At 45.1% G+C, this 17,443-nt stretch overlaps 1 protein-coding gene and 1 non-coding gene across 9 annotated transcripts in view; both read right to left on the bottom strand.

Moving 5' to 3' along the window:
• Positions 1-17,443, bottom strand: part of PUM1 (pumilio RNA binding family member 1) — a 63,196-nt gene that overhangs the window by 1,791 nt on the left and 43,962 nt on the right. For 5 of the 8 annotated variants that reach the window (XM_065650338.1, XM_065650339.1, XM_065650342.1 and 2 more), the window contains exons 12-21: positions 16,732-16,875; positions 15,495-15,788; positions 13,047-13,283; positions 10,425-10,692; positions 9,820-9,949; positions 8,956-9,090; positions 7,470-7,607; positions 5,712-5,837; positions 4,427-4,548; positions 2,843-3,035 (exon numbers count right to left, since the gene is read on the bottom strand). In XM_065650338.1, the coding sequence (XP_065506410.1) occupies positions 2,843-3,035; positions 4,427-4,548; positions 5,712-5,837; positions 7,470-7,607; positions 8,956-9,090; positions 9,820-9,949; positions 10,425-10,692; positions 13,047-13,283; positions 15,495-15,788; positions 16,732-16,875 (1,787 nt within the window). The remainder of the gene's footprint in view (positions 1-2,842; positions 3,036-4,426; positions 4,549-5,711; positions 5,838-7,469; positions 7,608-8,955; positions 9,091-9,819; positions 9,950-10,424; positions 10,693-13,046; positions 13,284-15,494; positions 15,789-16,731; positions 16,876-17,443) is intronic. The other 3 variants (XM_065650344.1, XM_065650343.1, XM_065650340.1) reach the window with 1 other exon arrangement.
• Positions 2,453-2,538, bottom strand: LOC135997879 (small nucleolar RNA SNORD103/SNORD85). Its single transcript, XR_010607503.1, has one exon. It is a non-coding gene; the product is annotated as a small nucleolar RNA SNORD103/SNORD85 (small nucleolar RNA).

A 17,443-nucleotide genomic window follows, 5' to 3' on the forward strand; every position in this document is an offset into this window, starting at 1 on the left:
GCCCCGTCAATGCTGAGCGAGCTCCGTGTGTCGGTCAGCAGCAGAGACCAGAAGACAATAAAATGTCTAAAATATTAAAGTGCCATTTGCTGTGATCACCTCAATTACTGTGAATCAAGTTAATGTTCCGTAACTCACTGATACCGTTTTTAGGAGGACCTTCTGGACAAGCAGGCAGCATCGTCTTGAGTCGTATTACTGGAATCCAGTTGGACGGGGGTATGTGGATGAGAACAAGGCTTTGTCACACAATCACAGAACGTCCTGAGCTGGGACCCACAGGATCAGAGAGTCCAACTCGTGTCCCTGCACAGGACACCACCCCGTGTGTCTGAGGACGTTGTCCAGTCTCTTCTTGAACACTGTCAGGTTGGGGCCGTGACAGCTCCCTGGGGAGCCTGTTCCAGTGTCCAGCACCTCTGGGTGAAGAACCTTTTCCTCATGCCCCACTGCCCACGAGCAGGGTCCTCTGATCCTGCCGGGATACAGCCTCGACTTCACATCTGCTAAAAGCCCCAAAGAGCTGCTGGCTTGAATTGCTACTGGGAGGGGGATGCAGCATTCCGGGGCTGAACAGCAGTTTAATGTCTGAACCTGACAACTAAAATGTTTATTTTAACCAGAGCAGAGGTCTGTGGAAGCAAATTTCAGCTGCTCACGGCACTTCAGAGTAAAAGTCGCTGGCAACGTCACTAAGCCAGAGTCAAAGGGCCGTCCCGGCCAGTCCAGCCCAGCAAGGAAAAGGGTTTTCTCAGAGTAACAACATCCTTACACTGCTCAAGTTCCCCTGGCCAGTTTCAGAGGAACGAGACATAAGAACAATTCGTTTTCAGTACTAGCTGAGAAATATCCCACATCAGCAGCACGTTCACTCAATACCACAATTACAACGGAGTTTGGAAGCTCTGGCGAGGATGAGAACAGCACGTGGATGCACCATCGTGCCCAGCCTGAGCCAGGACTGACCTAAAACCCCATGGGAAACCTGGCCCAAACTCAGCCTGTTGCACCAGCTCACCCTTGAACTTGTCATAATCAGAAAGCAATGCCTTTGCCTTCCCCACATCCCCTTTCCAAGAAGGTCTGACTGCTGCTGAGGTTACGGAGAAGCTCCCCAGGTCCAACCATTCATTCTTCATTCACCTGTAATTCTAAGATTTTTTTTTTTTTTTTAACTGACAGAACTGGCTGTTAAAATGTTGGTTGTTTGGGGTTTTTTTTTTAATAAAAGTGCTGTCTTTAACAATAACATGAACTGCTTGTTTGTGCTAATGGCAACTTTTAAAATCCAAAAGCAACAGTCGATACGCTCAATTTTCCCCACAACTTCATTCAGCTTAATAACGTAGCTGAAATCTTCATCTTCAGCCAGTCCTATTTAGCTGTCAGCCCTGTTCTATTTTTGACAACCACACTGATAACCTAATTAGCATTTTATTCAAAAGACTTTGCTTGACGGGAAACAGAACATGTCAGTAACGATCATTCATACTTTTTTTTTTTAAAATATATACATATCTCTATATGTAGATTAGCAAAGCTACAGGTCACTCTGCTATAATTAAACTGTGTATATCCCTTTCCATGCATTTTTACTTAATTATCTTTATCATTTCTTTTGGACTAATACAGATTTTGGGTTAAAATAACTACTCTGAATGATTCCTAAACCTATGAAATAACCTCCCTGAAGATTATTTCAGTTGCACCTATGCTGTTTATATACTGATCTATACTGTTTATATACTGATCAACTGCCCTGTGTAGGTAAAAATCAGCACCTTTGCACAGAAAATATCCCCTTCTTTTTACAAGAAAAATCACTTGCTCCATTTCACTCAAGGATTCTTAAATACACTTGATTTCATTGGGATTTCAGCACCCAACACTCACCACAGTTCCCTTTAAAAAAAATAAATATGGGTCTTTCCAAGCCAGCGTTAGTCAGTATTTTATTTCTACTCTAGCTCTTCTCTAGCTGTTCTTTTTCTCAAAGTAACAGACCCCAAAACAATGTGACAATCTCTGTTCCACTTCACATTTAAAAGCCTATTTTTTTCATTTGTTATAAAGACCCACAGGTGTGACCTTTAAAGGCAAGAAAATGAAGACACAACCTGATTTTTAGAGTCTCTTGCCCTTGAGGCAGCAGGCATAGAGCCTTGGGAGGCAGGACTGGCAGCAATGCATATTTAATTCCAAAACATCTTCATTTTTGACAAATATTAAGTCCTGAAACTGTTAGGCAGCCAAACACTGCAGCGTAATGCTAAACTGTGAGAGTCTCTCACCAAAACTGTGTTCAAAACTGAGAAATAGAGAATCTGATTAATGGCTCCAGGTTCAGATGTCAGAGGAACACGAGCGCGGTGCCACCAAACATGCCCAGCCGGGCTGGACGGCGGGGACATGGGGTGACAAGGTCCGTGCTCGGGATTTACACGTGTCGGGGTCTGGCTCGGCTCCACTGAGCGCAGAAAACCGCTCTCATCAGCCAAGGCTGGTCTCAGTGAGGGCAAGTGTGTCGTCATCGCCAGAGCGTCCCCAGGCCGAGCCGGTGGCACCGCCACAGCCAAGCTCTTGCTGTGTTTTATCAGCATTCGCTGCGCCACGTGCGCAGAACTGGGTTACTGGGTCAGAAGAGATTGCTGGAAGCAACCAGCTAGTTTTAAGTCCAAACGGCATCTCATTATTTCACATTTTCGTATTTCAGCTACTACTGAAATACTCGACTTTGAAATACCTCCGCTGTTAGGTAAATCTAATGGCTAAAGAAATAATCTTAGCCTTATTTTGGCAGTGACAAGCCTTACATCCCCATCCATTGCCGGCAGCTGCTTACCTTGTGCATGACAATCTTCCGCTGCGCTGGTTCTGCCACATCGATCATCTTCTGTACCACGTAGTTGGCGTACTGATCTTTCATCATGGTGTATAAGGCACTGTGAGGGCCGTCGTTCATAGTGCACACCTCATCGATCAGCATGGCGCGCTCTGTACGGGAGGCGTGAGTCACGCATTTCTCCACCACGTTGCTGGAAGAACAGAAAAAGCACAATTTGTGAGCAGGCAACATCTCTGCTGGGCTTTCCATTCACCCCCGAGGAGATCTGTCATGCTTCTAGCAAGGGCACAGCGTTTGGGAGAGACATACGTGCTGGCAGAGAAGTTCTGCTATGTGAAACCGAACAGCAGTCCAAGGAATTTGAGTGGGAATTTGGGTAAAGGACCAGTTCGGGTTTTATTTCACCCAAATGTGTGGAACGCTACAACGATGCTGTATTCGAGATCAGCATCTGTTCTCATAGCGAGCCCGTTAGAGCAGCAGACGAGCTGTTGTTTGGTTTTCTCAGTGCTGGAGCACAACAGGAACGGAGGTCCAAGGTTAGAACAACAGGGAAATGCTTATTCAGGAACAAAAGATCTCAGCAAAGGCAGAGACCTTCCACCATCCCAGAATATATTAGATCTTAGACTCTGCCCTCCAGAGAGCCAAGTTAAACAGGATATATGAAAGGGGATGGAGAGTTTTGCTACTCTTCTGCATCCCTGACTGAATGATAAAATCACCGAGTGGTTTGCCACAAGTAGTGCTCAGCTCAGGGGACACCCTACACTAATTAACACTCCATCTGGAAAGAAGTTTAGGAAAAAAGAGCAAAGCAAGTCAGGGAGGAAGAATCTGAAATAACAACATTATTAACAAGAATTAGAAGAGTGTGGTATTGTTACACTTCCCTTGTGTCCGTAAGTATTAAAGCACTATTTTACTTTCATAAAAAGGGGGGAACATGGAGCCTTTGAAGAGCTCAGCCTTCATGTTCAAATGGCTCGAAACACACACAGAAGGAATTTACAGATGTGGGAAGTATTACTTTGTCCTGACATCCACCAAGGTACCTGGATTTTGCTTCTGGACTAACCACCTCAGACTGCTGCAGCTTCCCTAAGAGAATATCATCATGTGTCTGTCTCAAAAGGACGGCAAGACTCAGTGTATAAAAGGCACAGATTCTTCTGTGAAAAAGGGGGATGAAAAAGAATCATTGCCACACTGATGTCCCAAACTCCCTTGAGGCTTGACACAGCATCCTGGAGACAGCAAAATGCTCTTATAGCATGTTATTATCCAGGGGATAAGGACCAGTTAAAACCACCAAAATAAAACAAACACCACACAAAAAACCTCTTGGTCAAGTTGAGGAACTTGGACTAGAGCTACTCTTCCACATCTTCATCCTCCTTCATTACAAGCAGAACCTACCTTGCCAGTCACTCATCCCAGTTTACATAGCATTCTGTTGTTAAGCAACAAGTTATTTTCACCTCTTTTCACCTCCCTACACCCCACCCCTAAATCCTGGGCAACTCCAGCATGTGTCCGTGCTCCCACGGGGTGCGGAGACTTTAAGGAACAAATTCATACCTAGCAAATTTATGTTGACTCAACACGAGCACGTTGCCTCTGATTTCTGCTACAATCTTGCTCTTATCCTCAGGCCGACCATGTTCTAGTACATGCTGGATAACATAGTTCCCATACTGATCCTGTTTGAGAGACAGAAGCGTGTGACAAAACATGGACAGGAACCATTAATGTCAAACTAGTTCCAAATGTGCACTAAGACTTACAAATGTGAACTAAACACTCATTAAAATACCTACTGTATAGATCATGTAAATACTTCTACAAAAACATGCATTCTAGAGTTTTACCAGAAGGTAAAATACTACATCTTTGTACCAATTACAAAACTCGAAACAACGTCCTTGAACATGAAAAGTCAACGCTCTGCTTATTTCAAGTTCTTTTGCTTTCTCCAGGTTCGAACATACTGAATCACATGTCCTGGAGGGCTGCGCCATGGTTCTGCCTACAGGGACTGTCCTTACACATGTTCATATTCTGAAATTGTATATACTGGAATCACAAGACACATGTTTTCCCTGTTCACAATACCAGAGGCATGACTCGACGCCTCACCTCCTGCCCAACCCCTTCCCACCTTCCATGTGCTAAATACAGGTCAGGGTTCATTTGCTGTTACATCCATCGTTCCCCAACACCAGAATCCTAGAAAAAAGAATCCTCAGAAGGACTACGAGGAAGAGGAGAGGCAGCCAGGCAGGGGCTGTGCATAGAACCAGCACATTTTAAGAACTCCAATTACTTGGCACTTCCTTTCCCTAGAAGCAATCAGCTCCTCGCATCAACTCTCTTAAGATCACAGAATCACAGAATGTGATATGATCTTACTGGCGCTGGAACTTCTGGAGTGAAGCATTAGGGTACGCACCCACTAAAGATCCTTTTCAAAAAGGAAAGTAACTACAGCTCTGAAACCTGATGGATACTTGCACATTGCCAAAACAAGCCCAGGGCAGTGGTGGAGACACCATCCCTGGAGGGGTTTAAAAGGCATTTAGACAAGGTTCTTAAGGCCATGGTTTAGTGCTGGAGTTGGGTTATGGTTGGACTTGATGATCCTGAGGGTCTCTTCCAACTGAAATGTTTCTATGATTCTATGATTCTAATTAGTGAAGGTGCATTTCTTGTCTGCCACGTTCTTTCCCATTCCTCCTCAGGAGCAGAGTCCCTGTGTTCAGATGACCCCAGCAGCAGCCCGAAATAGGCTGCCAGGAGCTTTTTAATACAAATCAGTAACCAAGAAACCTCTCCCAGCACCCACGTTCCCCTTTCCCACACCGACCTGCACAAGCTGCTCGGTGTGTTGGTGAAGTTCCTCCAAGATGGGAAGGGTTTGCTCAGGAAGACAGTGCTCGAGGATCCTCTGGATCACACGGCAGCCGTACGGATGTGTAGACAACGCAAAAACCTGCATTCAACAGAGACAGGCAAGCACAGGCAGCGACACACCTGTTAGTCTTTGTCAATCCTAGAAACCTTTTGGAATTAAACGAACCGGCGGTGGTTTTACCCGGGCCCGGTAGGTAACGCCAGCTTGCAGCACGGCAGCTCCGGAGCGTAAACTGGAACCGGAACCATCTGCTCCCCACTGCCCTGGGACTAACTGGGTGATCACAGGCACATCACAGCCCTACCTGTGCTTCAGCTTCCTCATTCATGGACACGAAAACCAACGATAAAGCCTCTTGATTAATAAAAAGAACACTGGGACAGCCAAGCATTATTAGAAGCTGTGTTAAAACACTGTTTCAGAAGAATAAATCCAGCGTAATGTCTGCCAGCTACATATTTTAGGCTTTGTAAGAAATGGTATGAACCAGAAAGGCTAAAAATGCTCAGCAAAGGATTTTCTTCAACTATATGGATGTCTAAAAGCCTTAATTGCGCTTAGGAGAAGTGACAACAAAGAAGCTTCTTTCTCATTGCTAAGGGATTACTAAATCCACTGGTAAGAACATGACATTTCATTATTGCTGCACAGTTTTCTGTGTAAAGCACAAAGTCCTATTTGGTTGCTTAAAATTAACAAAAGTAGCAAATCCGAGCACTGAAGATAAACGGACAGTCTACAAATTTTTACTAACTATGGAGCAAACTGTGCAGGAAAACGGGACTTCGAGTGCAATTAACTGCAGAAAAACAGTCTTGAGGTGGTAAGTTTAATTTTTCATATGAAAGTTCAGATGAAACCGGGACGGCTGGTCAAAGAAATGTCAGTGCCATCAACCGAGTTCCCAGAGGTGCTTCTGCCTCACCCAGCTCCCCAGTGGAACATCCAAAGCTAAAAACTCCAGCCAACAAATCTGCTGAGCAAGTTTCCAGCTAAAATCCTGCTTGTTTTGACACAGCCAAGCAAGTCCCCACTTCAACAGCTGGTCCAGGAGCAGCCGAACCAGTAAAGCCTGGTTCTTGCTGAAATAACCCTGGGCTATCCTCACACCCCTGTGGCAAAACCCTCAGTACTTCAAAGCCTCCCTCCAAAGCCAATTAAATTGAAGTTGAAAATACCCAAACCAGTGATTTTTGTAATGGAAGACAAGCTGACTACATGCAGAATAAAGCCAGTTACACATTGAATATCCAGGACATCAATTCAGGAGAGAATACAAGAAACTGCCCTTCTCTAGGTGAAACTCATGTTTTTCCCCTAGTCCGAGACCCTTGGGAAGCAGCAGTTCTCTAAGCTGTGCTCACAGAGAGGACCATAAAGCTTACTGCACCCATCACAAAATTTTGCTCAGCACCCTTACTATGAAGATGGATTAATAAGAGACTCGTTTTCCCCTCCATCAGTCAAAAAGTACTTGATGTTCTAGGAAAACAGGTTTTTGCAAGGATGCTTCACTGCGAAATACCTGCACAAAACCAATAAGAGACACAACCAAAGAGTTTGTGTCTCCTTAACGTTGCTCTGTAAACCCTTCAACTAATGCTTGCTAAAATTCAAAACAGTTGAACAGGTTATAGCCATTCTCATGCTATTCAAAGCAACATACAAGAACACAAAGAACGAGAGTCAGTGTCTTGGTGGAGAACTCACCTGCCCCTTAAACGCATCGATGATGAACTGCAGGGACTGAGGCTGCACACACTCAATACACTTCTGCACCACGTGGTTCCCGTTCTGGTCTTTCACACACTTGAGGACGTGGCCGTCCAGCTCCCGTACCATCTCATTCTATTGGGAGGAAAGAAAGACAAACAGAAAGCACCACCAGGATTCACGGCTGATAAATGCAAAGTTTTCACTGCTACACATGGTCAAGAATAGGGAAGGTATGAAGGATGCACCAATGTATTTCCAACTAGAAGTTTTTCAGTGGCCAAGTGCTGAGAAAGAAAATACCATTACAAAATTAAGGTGAAGCGCTCCTTTCATTAAACATGAGTTTCCTCTTCCAAGTTAAGTACTCCAATTTAAGAAATTTTACCAATCCACAGCTTCACTGTGCATCCCCCATTCTCTCCTCTGCCCCCTCAAAGAAATCTAAAATGCCCAAACTTTACAAACTTTTCAGCTTCATATGTCACTAAAGTGGGGTCAGCACTGCAATAAGATCTTGCCTGTATTTTACACAGGCAAGGTAAACCTGCATGCTAAGGAATCCGAGCAGATAAAGTTTAAATATGACTAATGCACCATATGTGCAGGCTAAAAGCTTCACAATCAGGAAACAGAATGACAGTTTTTGTGAATTTAACCGTATTACAAAACTGGATGAGTTCAATTTTGCAACTGATACAAAACCAGGCATTTCAGGAGCACAAAGCACTCAAAAATAACTTTCTGGAGACAATTAGTAAATCGTCAGACCAGCAGTGCCGGAGTTTGGGCTGCCACCCATCACCTGCTGACACACTAAGGCAACAGCTTAGCCTAGGCCTGATCTAAAGGGAAAGCATGCTCCTAAAGCCTCTTGCAGTTTAATTTAATAACCTACATTGAGATTCTTACATTACCGTTCCCAACACCTTTATTAGCTAGCTCGCCTAGCATATTTTTCATCTGAATTCATTGTTCATGAAACCCCAGAGGAACTGCTTCATTAACGAGCTCTGAGCGAGACTCTGGCTATCATCCACAGCTCTGCAATGCCAGGCCCAGCTCAACAGGAACCAGGAGCTCCTCGTACATCTCACTCGGCAGGAAAGCAGAATATTGACCCACATATCAAAGCAGTGGTATCTCAATGAATATTAAACGCAAAACCCTGGCACTGCTTTCTTCAAGGGATTTAAAAATAACTTCTAATTCATTATCATCCCTCAGTTTCCCCTACATACATAATCTGTCAAGGAATTAACATAACAGACAATCAACACTGGTACCAGTGAAGTGGAACAAGGAGATGACAATGAGACCCAAGAACAGCATCACATACTTATCATGCACATTAAACATAACAAACATGCTATAAACCAAACCAAAAAAACACCAGCCACAAGAGGAACAGAAGGTCGCGGTTCTGGTCACCAAATGGCAAGAAACGTTAAACATCGAGAAGAAAGTTAAAATTGAGACTTACAATTACCTGCTGGTCTGGAGGAATGAACTCAAGGGCCTTCTGGATCACCCTACAGCCGTACATCTGCAGAGCCAGGGACAGAACGTGCCCACGGATCCGTTCTGCCAGGGCCAACTTCTGTTCCAGGCTGCCAAACTGGGGAGATGAAAACCAGTCAGTACAAGCACAAAACCCTCCCGTGGCCAAGTGGCACAGCAGCCCTCCCACGCTGAAGCCTTAAACAAGAAACATCGCGCCTGCTGAAAAGAAAGAAAATCTCAAGCACAGCTCAAGGGACGCGAGCAGGCACGAGCCAGACGGCTGGTGCACATCTGTAGGAAACGCCTGACACGTGAAAAACGCCAAAGGTGCTGGAGCCACCAAGGTGACAAGTGCCAGTTCATTGCCCTTTGATGAGGTTGCTGTAAAATTACTGGGATAAATGAACCACCAAGACTTGGTGGAGAAAGAACAGATCCGATTCAAGAAGAAGAGAAGGGCATCTGCTCACTCTCCAGGTATGAAACCCAAGACTTTCTTCCAGCAGATGCTCTTCAGTGGAAAAGTTTCTTTTGTTCCTAAATATGTGAGTACTGACAGCTCAGCACAGCATCCTTGAAAAGTCCTGTTGGACCTACATCTCCTGGATATGTTTATTCCCACACCTTTTGCATCTCAAAGCAAAGTGTTACTTTTCAGGTCAATCTTTACAAGTCTCCTGTTGAGGTGACTGAGGTGTGAATGAGGGAACAGCCTGTGGGGAGGAGATGACATCAGTGTTTGCAGATATCCACGGTTTTAGCCAAATAAGAGTTTCTGTGAGCTTGTCCAGTATTTCAGGACAGCAGGCATCTAAGCAAGACTTGCAGGGGGATGCAGACTTACTTCGAAAAACTTCTGGATGACGTAATTTCCAAATACATCGACCATCAACTGATAAGCTGCCTGGAGGATCTCATTGAACACAAGCTGACGTTCTGCTGGGGTAGCACGCTCCAGTTTCAGCTGAATAAACCTGAAAATTCAACACATTTGTTAATACAAATTCCTTTCAAAAGCTTCATACACTAAGCTCTTTCAAAACAAAATATTAAACCACAGCTGCTCTATCCAGCAATCTGAAACCTCAGGGTGGTCACGGCCAGGAGGTCCATGGCCACACATCATTGTCAATACCCCAAAAATCTCCTCATTCCAAGCAAAGCAGATTTTAGAAGATTAATACATCAAGGTCTCGCGTCCAGACAGCTCTTTAAAATGAGTTTAACTATGCCAGTGGGACTAGCAGGCAAATTACAAAGCAAGCTCGTTTTTAGAGGAGGAACTCCTGCTATCGCCATTGGTACCCAATAAAAAGAAGGGTCAGAGTATTACACTACTTGGCTTTTCACACCTTTTCCCTGTTCTGCCTCTCTGCTTGAGGATGTGACGCAAATCACTCAGAGCAGCTGTGCCCAAAGCTCCCCCCAGCACAAGCTTTCGAATCCCACCTGGACCCATGCTGATCCTGTGAGAACTCCATGATGTGCCCAGCAATCTCCCTCAGCTGCAAATTGGGGTACCGGTTGTTGCGAAAGTCTTCCAGCAGCCTGCTTCGGCCGGAGGGCATCACGTCGGACATGCCATAGCGCAGGCGGGAGGAGGGGAAGAGCGTGCTGCTGGGGCTGAAGAGGCTGGACGCGCTGCTCGCGCTGCGGTACTTGGCTTCGGCTCCCGGAGCAGCAGAGATGTAGCGGCCGCTCCCATTCGTGAGTCCTCCTGCAAAGGGATAAAACCACCGGGATTTCATACACCATGAAATAAAGCGGCTGAGGGATTCGGTTTACTTCTAATTACTCCTTTTCCGCTGCATTGGGTTTCTGACATGGTTCAACTAGGAAGCGTTTATTCTCAGCTAAGCCCTGTGAGCTGCCCCCAAAATAACTGCGATGGGGCCGTGTTCGAGCGTAGCTCTGTGGTGTTGGTAGGATCAGCTACAGATTCAGCAAAAAACACACTGTAACAACTTCTGTTCTTCACTCTGTGTCAAAACTATCATCAATTCCACCACTCGCTAACTTGCTGTTTCTAGTTACACCTTATCCTCCATCCTCACGGTTTTTTGCAGCTTGCTGCTGTGCAAAGGACTGATAGAACAGATGCATACTGAGGCTGGCGACAGAATTAAGAGAGGTAAGAAAAAGACAGCAAGGAGTACAAAAATTCTGGATAGAAAAAACAAATCACTATTAAATACAGGTAACGATAAATTAAAAACAATAAATACTTTTAAAAATCCTATTCTTTCACAAATGCCCTACAGATTTCCACTCACATTAAGATAGTAACAGGTATGGGGAACAGGTAACACTTCACCACACAGTTTGCAAACTGCAAGACTTGATAGGAACCAACTTAAACCTTTAAACAGTTTCCTTGCCTGCAATTTTTGGAAATTTGCTGCAGTGCTCTAGCAGAGAACTCTTCCCTTTCTCGCAGGCTCGGGTTCCCTCTGCTGGTCACACACTGCAAAGATTCCTTGAGTGAACGTGGTTTTTCCTGGGTGGGACAAAGTCCTCCCAGGAAAAAAGTTCTAATCGCACAGGAACCTGAAAAGCCAATATGAGGCAGCCAGGACAAACCACCTGAAAAAAACAAAAGCTACAAGAAGTCTCTGCAAAGAAGGGAAGAGCTTCAGGGCGAACATCCGTAGAGCTGTCTGCAAAGAGAACAGACCTTCTCCTGGCAGCTGTGTGCATGAGAGTGGCTGAAACAAAAATATTAAGTGAAATAAAACTAAAAAAGAGAGCTGAGCGAACTGCACTTCTCTGCCATCAATGCCTGAAGGAAGCTGCCATGCAGGAAACACTATATGAGAATTAAGTATCTGATAACAGCCTAATGAATTTCCCCTGTCTCTGAGCCGGACACACGTGTGCTGACTTCTCCAGAGCTGGTGCCAAAACTTGAGGAGAAGATTTGAGAACTTCTTGTTCACATCTCTTCTGCTGCCTTGCCAATGGTGTGGCCATCAGCTTCTCTACCTACCCGACTTCTTAATTGAGCAAATCTCCGAAAAGTGACCAAGTGATACTGCTGGAAGGACCACGAGATTCAAAGGAACCATAAATCACCTCTCAGGTAAAGGGAACCAAACAAAAACAAGCTAAGCAATGGTGAAATGACATTTTCCATGGCATTTGAAGAGCTCAGAATTTCCACTTGGTTTTTTGAAAGCCTGGAGCAAGTAAGAGTCATAGTACTAACATGGTGAAGGGAAAAGAAGTTCCCGATCATCTGCAAAGAGGAAAGGGTTCAACACTCACTGATATCGCCTGTGTCTTATCTCTTCATTAAGATGGAACGTACAGTTTGTACAAGGTCTTCTCTGTCAGAGACTTGCTGAGAAAAACTTTCTGATCTTTTCAGAGATTCAAAATAAATGAGGAATTACTCCAGTTTTCTACCCATTGCTCTTTTTTCTGCTGGCAATGCTGACCGCAGGTCTCCCCATGACGTTCAACATCACACTGGGAATTAAGAGACTGCGTGAGGAAGAGGTTTCCTCAATCATGCAAGAGATTCTAAAACCCACTTGTCCACCACCAAAGGCCAGAAGCCTTGGAGCACCTCCAGCTCCTTCATGCCAATGTGTGGCTGGGAATACGGCGACTTTGCCGATCTCAGACTTCAGGGGGATCTCACCAGTAACCACAAAGAAACAGCTCCTGGTTCGAGAGCAGTACGTGAAGGCTGGAAGCTCCTGAAGCTTTTAGGGATGCTAGGGTAGAATAAAGGGGCAAAAACCCTAAAGAGACACGACTCCTGGAAGAGTGTCTGGGATATGTCAGGAAAATCTAGATCTGGGAAGGACAAAGCGCAGACTCTATCCTGGGGACTCCGAGGCGGATGTGTCACTCAGACTCACACCATAACAACTGAGCATTTCCTATTTTGAAATGGAAACTCATCTTCTCAGTGCTCACTGGGACACTTCAGATGGACATTAACCTGAATTACTGATTTCAGGGAAAGAAAAGGATGTGTCAAAAAGAAAACCCAGGGGGAGCAGCGGGTGTCTCACCCATGGTGGTCGTGTCTCCGCACCGAGGGACAGCGGCTCTGGCTCTTACCCAGGTTTAAACTTGAAGATGATCCGTGTGAAGATAAGGAAGGCGGTGGAGTCTGGGAGTGGCCGGGTCCTTGGCTGGGCAGGGGCATCCCCACAGGGCCGGGAGAGGAGGAAAAGCCAAGGCCGTTATAAAAACTGTGTCCGATGGGTGTCAAACTGCTGGATGTCCTCTTGTACAGGTCGCTGCTCCCGGTCAGGGAGTCTCGGCGGGAGCCGCTGCCCGTGTTGGAGTTTGCAACTGAAAAGAGGAAAAGAGGAGAATTGGGTGATGTCAATAAGCTGCCCAGGCCAACAGTCAGTACAACGGCCCCTCTTAACCTCCCTGCACCAGGCTGGGGTTTTCCTAAGGGTGCTGCATGTGCCCAAATGAAATGCGTTCATTAAAACCATATAATAAATGATCGAGCAGAAATCCTCCATTTAAAAAATTAGCTTTGCATTTACAGTTTTGTAGCTTTTATACCGACAGAATACATCCAGAAATACAGCTCCAAAAATCTACAAGCAGAAAGATCAAGAAGATAAAAATCTACCTAAAGGAAGCGACGGAACAAAACGCCAGCAAACATCTAGGCTTTTGGAAACAAACACTCAACGCTTTGCTGCTGAACCTTCAGAAGAAGGTCTGTGTACTCCAGAGCTCTTTCCCCCTAAGCCTATCACTTGGTTTAACAGAAGATATTAGATCACTTAGTTTAACAGAAGATATTAGATCACCCTACAAGCACTGCCTTGTATTTATTCTTTGGCCATTAGAGCTAAAACAAACCCAACATGAGATTTTATCTACTCATGTTTACTTAAGAGCATGTACAGCTTCGTGTACATTTACTTGAAATCCTTGTGCTCACCTTTCATTATATTAGAAAACAGCTCCTATTTGCACCAAGCTTTATTGGGATGGAAATCAGAATTCAATTTAACACATACACCCAACGTTCTTTTGAAGAGTTTTCTTGACAGTCTAATACAAACTCTTTAAATGCACTGTCAACTTGAGAAAAAAAAATCAATTTTGCATTAAAATCTTGTTTAATAAATAGTGAAATTGTTAACTGTAATGAACTAATCGTTTTTCATGACTGCACACAAGTTCTAGAAGCAACAGCCTCACATTTTTATTCATTGATTGAGGGAAAACAAGTTTGTGCATCTTGGCATTGAGCAAACTAGTAATTGAATTCAATTAGTTAAATACAGTGAAGTGAAAGAAGTGAATGCTGTGTTTACCTGAATCCAAGATGGTTCAAATTCTCAGGCTGTGTTTAAGAAAAATAGTTAGAATAACTTTTATTTAAAACTGATTTGATGCAGGAACAGTACGTCCTTCAGTCTTTTATGACGGAGCAGGTTCAAAAGGCACGTTTTAACTTGCCCTTCACACTGATGAAAGCAGCGAAGTTCAGGACATAATTACTACCTCTGAGACTAAGCAGTAATTAAAACAATTGTTCTACTTCAAAAAAACAAACCCACAGACATCTTTTTGGTTTGTTCTATTTTTTTTTCTGAAAAAAAAAACCCCACAAACCAACTTTGTCTCCAGCTGCCTAACTTGCAACCGCAATAAGTGACTTTTTTGGTGTGTGATAAAACAATTCCCAGAGTAAAGCATAAAAACCACCTCGGATCAGCTTTTTTAAAATCATGAAAAGTTACTTAGGCATTTTTCTGAGGTAAGACTTGGCACACAGGGGGATACCGCTCTGGAGCCCATTCCTGTTAGTCCAGTATCCCACCAAGCACATGCAGGTAAAGGTAAAGAAACTCAAAGCTGTTTAAAAACTTGATCTGCGGCAACAAAGCAGGTGAAGGGGCTGGAGCACAAGTGCGATGGGAGCGGCTGAGGGAGTTGGGGGGTTCAGCCTGGAGAACAGGAGCTGAGGGGAGACCTTCTGATCTCTGAACTGCCTGAAAGGAGCTTGGAGCCAGGGGGGGTCGGGCTCTGCTCCCCAGGAACAAGCGCCAGGACCAGAGGAAACGGCCTCAAGTTGCGCCAGGGGAGGTTGGGGTTGGATCTGGGGAACAATTTCTTCCCCAAAGGGCTGTGGGGCATTGGAACAGGCTGCCCAGGGCAGTGCTGGAGTCACCATCCCTGGAGGGTTGGACAGACGGACATGAGGTTCTCAGGACATGGGGCAGGGCCAGGGGTGGGGAACGGTTGGACTCGATGAGCTTGAGGGGCTTTTCCAACCAAAATGATTCTGTGATTCTAAGAACAATAATGTGTACAACAAAACAAATTCATTACTTAGGTGCTTCTAATATATCATCTATTAAAAGAAGTTCCACCAGAAAGTGCTGCAGCTTTTGAAAGCCAAAGTAGTCCCTAAAGGAAAACTTCCATTTGACCTGAGCTCAGCAGCTCTGTGCACCAGCAGCTCACAAGCAACTACCTGCATTTGGAGCCGCCTGCTTTTCTCCCCCACGAAGCAGCTGCCATTCTTACCTGCTGTCCCAAAGCCTCCCAGCGCAGAGCCCAGCGTGGCACCGAGAGAGCTGCTGCTTCCGAAGCCCAGGGAGGTGTTGGCAGGTTGGGCAGAGCCCTGGGAGAAGAGGGAGCTGCTCTGGGAATTGCTGCTGAGCGAGTTGCCGTAGAAGGAGCTGGATGCCAGGTTGTTGGTGGGCTGCTGCTGGGGCTGGGGCTGGGGCTGCTGAGTTCCCAGAGGGCGAAATGGTCCATTTGTCGTTCCTGCCAGGCCACCCGCTGCGCCGTTGGCTGAAGCCGCAGCCGCTGCAACCGCTGGAAAGAAAGTCATTGGAAGCATAGACAGAAAACTTCATTTTCATAGCAGTTTCAGAAGTTAAAACTTAGGTTACTTTTATTTACTATGGATTTTTTTTTCTTTCAGGATGAAAATGCCCCTTTCACAAACTCTGCAAAAAGTCTCTTCACTTTGTATCTGAGCTCTACAGAGACACTGAATATCAGCAATGCCTGGTTATTACTGCTGTTTGTACAGCTACACACATCGAACACACAACAATGTTCCCTTTCTCCTGGGATCTAAGATTCAAGTCAATACAGCCACACGCTTAGTAATATCCATTTAAGAAACATAAATTTTGAAACAAGTAGAATTGCCCTTTAGTGTGCGAAACGCAATCCGGCGGTGCTAAGAACATCAAAACCAAGTACTTTTGTTTTTCAGCCAGTTCCAAAGTAACAGAAAAAGCAAAATAAACAAGAGCTACAAGGAAACAATTAAAAGGCCCATTTCATAATCTGTTACTAACACTGCAAAGACTGCTTACATGCAGAGATTCTGGCTGAAAACTTTCCTTTAAAGCCTTGAACTCCCCAAGAACCCTAATAAACCCCAAAACAACTCATGGCAAAGACCAGTCATGTACCATTTTACACAAGCAAGGTGATCATTTGAGAGTTCTACACCAGCTAAAACCTTTCATTATGTGGGAAACTACATGCTAGCAGACAAAATTTAAATAACTGTCACATGAAACTCTGCAAAATAACAAGAGTTGATGCGCCGCTCCCTCTGGGAGGCTGTTCTGGAGGCTCAGCACACTGTGAGCACAGAGCATGTTCTCAACAAACCCCCGCGACGGATCCCAGTGAGGGCAAGTGTGTCATCACGGCCAAGTGCGCCCCGCGGATTCGGGTTCACCCTCCGCCGGGGACAGGGCAGATTGTCACAAGTTTCCCTGGTGGGACGGGGACTCACCTGCCTGCGCGGCCGAGGAGCTGATGATGACGGGGGCGGGGGCCACCAGGCGCACGGGGGCGCCCAGGCCGTTCCTGGCCCCCGTGTTCACCACCAGAGCACCGGTTTGGTCGTAGTAAGCGGCAGGAGCCAGCACGGGGTAACCTGGAGAGGCGAAGTACAGACGCGGGGTAAAGGAATGAACAACGCGACACATGGCGGATCAGTCATCTTCGGGTGAGCACAGCACAATGAGATTTTTAAAGGAAAATCTGAATGGAAAAAGCAACAACAGCTTTGCCTCTGTATTAACAGTCTACAACTTTACACTAGTAAGACTTTCAGGCAGAAAAGCCTTCTTTTCTCACCCTAAACCTACTATACTAGCATTGCCCTCAGTGTAAATTCAGTTATACAGGTTTAAAAAGGCTCTTAAGAAACAAAAGCACTATTTCTTTTTCCATTCTAAGTAAAACACGTGCTGAGACTTTTCACATATGTGAACATACGGCGTGTCCAACCGTCCCACTGGATGCTGAAGTTGTTCAGTGTGCACACACATGCAAACAAGACATGGAACTTAAAGTTATGGATTTTTTGAAGGTATGTATCCTAAGTCAGTCATTCTTCAATACATAAAAATACAAGCTCTTAAATCAAATATGCTGGTGATACTACTGAAAGTCTGTTGCTTTGTGTATATAGGTATTTAGGTTCCTTGCTATATAATTCT

This window comes from Caloenas nicobarica, chromosome 23 (assembly GCF_036013445.1).
Source record: "Caloenas nicobarica isolate bCalNic1 chromosome 23, bCalNic1.hap1, whole genome shotgun sequence".
Classification (NCBI taxonomy): Eukaryota; Metazoa; Chordata; class Aves; order Columbiformes; family Columbidae; genus Caloenas; species Caloenas nicobarica.